Genomic DNA, 3,831 nt, shown 5'->3' on the forward strand with positions numbered 1-3,831 from the left:
GCCCCGCCCCGCCCCGGCACGGCGCGCGCCGGGCGGGCGCCCCGCGCGCGGCCGTGCGGCACCTGGTGCGGGGGGAGCCCCGACGGCGCGGCCGCTCCGCACCGGGGGAACACAACACCCGCCGGCACCGGGCCCTGCCCGTCGCCTCCCCCCGCTGAGGATGCTCCGTCGCGCCGGCCAGGGGAAACATCCCTCTCCTTCCAGCCCCCGCTGGCCAAATCCCGGAGGCTCCGGTAAATGCCCTCCTTGGCCTCCCAGCGCCGGACGGCGGTAGCCTTTGGTCCGTCTGGGACCCTGCCCGAGGTATCGGTAAGGGAGCGCTGCCCGCCCCTGGACGGCCGTCGTGCACGGGTCCGGCCGCGAAGCCGCCGAGGGTGTGCCCTCGGTTTTAGAGCGTTAATCCCGGAGACACGCGGGAAGCCTGCGTGGGACCCGGTAGGTGAGACACGTTGGCGTTTGCAGCCGGGACAGCACATTGCCCCCGGAGCTGCCGCGTGTTCGGCAGGGTCCCGATCTCCCGCGAGCGAGTCCTTTTGTTGGGCCAACAATAGCTGCCCAAAGGTGGTGGAGAGGGAAATAGCTCCGTGCACGCATCTTAACTTCCCTTCCGCGCAGCCTCCCCTCCCGCCACCGCCGCCTGCCTGGAGAGGAGAAGTGGAGGTTTGCCCATGTGAATAGGCGTGTGGAGAACAAAGTGATGGGCACAGTATGAGGTAGATATGTTTTTTCAAAAGTGAATAACTCACGAGCCAAGGAGGGAGCGAGGGAGCCCAGCAGCTCAATGCTGAGCGGCGGTGACATGGAATGAGCAGCCTCACTAGTTTAGGAAGCTGGCTGGGCACGCTTGGCGCATGGCCACCTTCCACAAACAACTGGATGTTTTTAGACAAACGGAACGCTGATGGTTTGCTTTCTTTAAAAACAAACTGAGGCAAGCCTTTGCTATTTTTTTTTTTGGCAATTCTGTTTCAAAGGCAAAAGCTGCTGGACACCCCCAAACCAAATTGTCAATTTCTAACCACAATGAAAACGTTTACTTGGTAAGAAAGATGATAAGGAGCAGAAGTTAATACCTTGTTTCTGTATATTATCCACAAAGTTGCCAGACTATTTGTATCTAACAACAACTCTTATATACTCCTTTTGTATTACAACCCACACATAAATGCTTATGTCATGAATAGAATAAAAAGTCCTCTGAACCTCTGAACGGTGCTGTTTGCCAGCTAAACACCCAGCCCTCCAGCTTCTCTTTCAGTCTGCAGCAGGCACTGCGTGCTCCCTCACTGAGTCCCCGTGGCACAAGTGTGCTTTGCCAGCAGCCCTGTTGCACTCTCCTCCCCAGGGTTAAGCTTGAGCATTCCCCTTTTGAGCGCCGGTTGCTGTGGCTGGGAGCTGCTCCATGCAAGGACCGGAGGCCAAAGCTTGGAAATGAGAGGTAGCCTTGCTAAGCAATAGCCACTGACACACATTTCCAGAAGCCTTATGAGCTCCCAGGCATGGGGAGAACCATGATGGTGCAGCGTTGAAGTCTTAAACATCTCGCTCCAGGCTGATGGGCCATGGGGCTCTTGGGGCCTCCTTGACAGTAGGCCCCATCCTTCATCCCACAAGCCACGCAGTAGACCCTGGGCATGGAGGGGAGCACCATCCCATTAACATCTCATGTGGATGCGAGGCAACTGGTGCCCTGGAGGGGCCCTGGCCTCTGAGTACCCTGCACTGCTGGCTGGGCCAGGGCTGCTGTCAGGTGCTGGTGAGCTTCCCTTAGCAGTACTTCAGTGACTTCATGGAGCACTGGGGAGATCAGCCTGACACCCCAGCATGCTCCTTGGATGGTCAGCGCGGCTGGGAAACACTACCAGCTGCTTATTTTTCAAGAGCATGTTTTGTGAGCGCGTGCACGCTTTGAAACTGGAGGCATCTGAGACTCACTCGACAGTTTGCCTTTGAAAGGACACACACAAAAAGCTATTTTCCCCACCAACACCACTGCTCAGAGGGGGAAAAATGTTTCATTGAAATCCAGTGCTCTCCATATGCCTGTATCTGCTGTGAGTGCACACACACTCAGAGTCAAAGTCAAAGGCAAAGAGTGGTTTATGTCAGTGCTGGGTTTAGCTCTGCTCTCCCAGAATAAGATAAATGTAAGTGATGAAGAACTCCTGGGGCTGGCTGAACTCATTTTGTATTCAACACTGCCCGGCCCTTTTCTCTTCCCTTTCTCCCTCTCTTTGTATGTTCAAGCCTACTTGGGTTTCTTTTTTTCTTTTGTAGAAGTTGGTTCTTTTGAAGCGGTTCGAGGCACGCCCTGCTGCAAAGGGGACTTCATGGGAGTCGGAAACACAGGCACACCGGTCTGAAACACTTACTGTACAATAGCAGGAATGTAGGAAGCCTTGAAAATGAATCTGCTCTCTCTAAGAAAGTGTCAAAGCTTTCAGAGGAAAACAAACTGAACTTATCCCTGTATCTTTATGCAGATTTCCCCCTGATGCTCCTTTCCTAACCCCGAGCCTGGTTAAGGGCTGAGGCAGTGGTCAGGCACATATTAGTGTTACAGAAAAATGGGTTACAAAAGGGGGGAGAACAGACTTACAAAAAGCCTCCTCTGTCATTACAGCCAGAGACATTTTGAAAGCACACAAAGCACATGGGTCAGTCCTCCGTTTAATTGTACTCAACGGTCTAGTTGCTCATTCAATCCCATTTCAAGATCAGCTGGCTGCTCTGCAGGCATCACCACTGGTCAGGAAGTATTTTATTCCTTCTCTTCCCTTGCCCCACTTTCCCCACATTTTCTCCCATTTCCTTCCTTCCTTTTGGAAAGTGGGGGATGCACACAACCCTCTTTCTACCTCCCCTGGTCTTCAGGCAGTAAAACACACAAGTGGGTAGAGACAGGTTGTGAGTCTCACTGAGATGAGGTAATCTATGCTGAATCTCAACCACAACCTGGACAGGCCTCCAGCAGGAGGAGGGAAATGGGATTCCTGCCCACTTGTGGTTGTCTTCCACCCTGGAATGCCCAATCCCATCTAGAAGCTACTACAGTGAGCAACAACAAACACATAAAAGACAAGTACAGCTGAGTAATTTTTGGTCTCATCAACTGCATCATCAGAATAGTCACCCAAATGAAGTGTTTATATTTACATTATTCAGAGCAAGACTGCTTAAAGCAGAAGATGGTCCAGCAGCAAGTCTTTCTTAGTCTCCTCCTACGACCAGTGCCTGATGCTTTACTGTCAAATGTGTTTTAAGTAGACATTAGAAGTGATGACTGCAAGGAATGCAAAAGCCCAGGGAAACCACTGCAGACTTCAAGGTTTCTGAAACCTGCCCCTTTCCACTCAGGACAACCAGGATTATGGTGCTGCTGAAGAGAATGTGCCCTCATTTCTGCAGAGCCATCTTCCTGAGCAGATCATTACGATTACCCAATGTCATTTGCTTCAACTCCGAGGGTTGGTTAAACTAATTCCCATTTCTTGGTGACATTTACCCCCATAAATATCTAGTACAGACTTAAACTCTGGGGCTACCCCTGAGGACACTTGCTGTTGTGTACAGTGTTGTGTACAGTGTTGTGTACAGTTAATTCTAGTGTAAGTACCTCCACTGCCTCCAAGAGAAATGCAAAGCATTGCTGTAACAATATCTACCTCCTGCAGTCATTGTAAGGCATAGTGAATTCAGCTTTGTAATATGGGAATCTTATCAATGGAATTTCTACCTACATACACTTTGCCTATTTATTTAAATGGCTATAACTGTTACCGAGACTTTAGTCTATGCTCATCTTTTAAAAATAAAAAGCTTCATATTCAA

At 51.0% G+C, this 3,831-nt stretch overlaps 1 protein-coding gene and 1 long non-coding RNA gene across 2 annotated transcripts in view; one reads left to right on the forward strand and one right to left on the reverse strand.

Moving 5' to 3' along the window:
• ATOH1 (atonal bHLH transcription factor 1) overlaps nt 1–476 on the reverse strand; it is a 2,421-nt gene extending 1,945 nt beyond the window's left edge. The window contains exon 1 of the mRNA XM_027706582.1: nt 103–476. Coding sequence (XP_027562383.1) covers nt 103–476 — 374 coding nt within the window. The remainder of the gene's footprint in view (nt 1–102) is intronic.
• Nucleotides 477–1,276: 800 nt separating this feature from the next.
• On the forward strand, nt 1,277–3,831 carry LOC113979097. The gene is made up of 2 exons (XR_003537715.1): nt 1,277–1,438; nt 2,278–3,831. It is a non-coding gene; the product is annotated as an uncharacterized LOC113979097 (long non-coding RNA).

This window comes from Neopelma chrysocephalum, unplaced genomic scaffold (assembly GCF_003984885.1).
Source record: "Neopelma chrysocephalum unplaced genomic scaffold, ASM398488v2 Primary Assembly neopelma1_382, whole genome shotgun sequence".
NCBI lineage: Eukaryota > Metazoa > Chordata > Aves > Passeriformes > Pipridae > Neopelma > Neopelma chrysocephalum.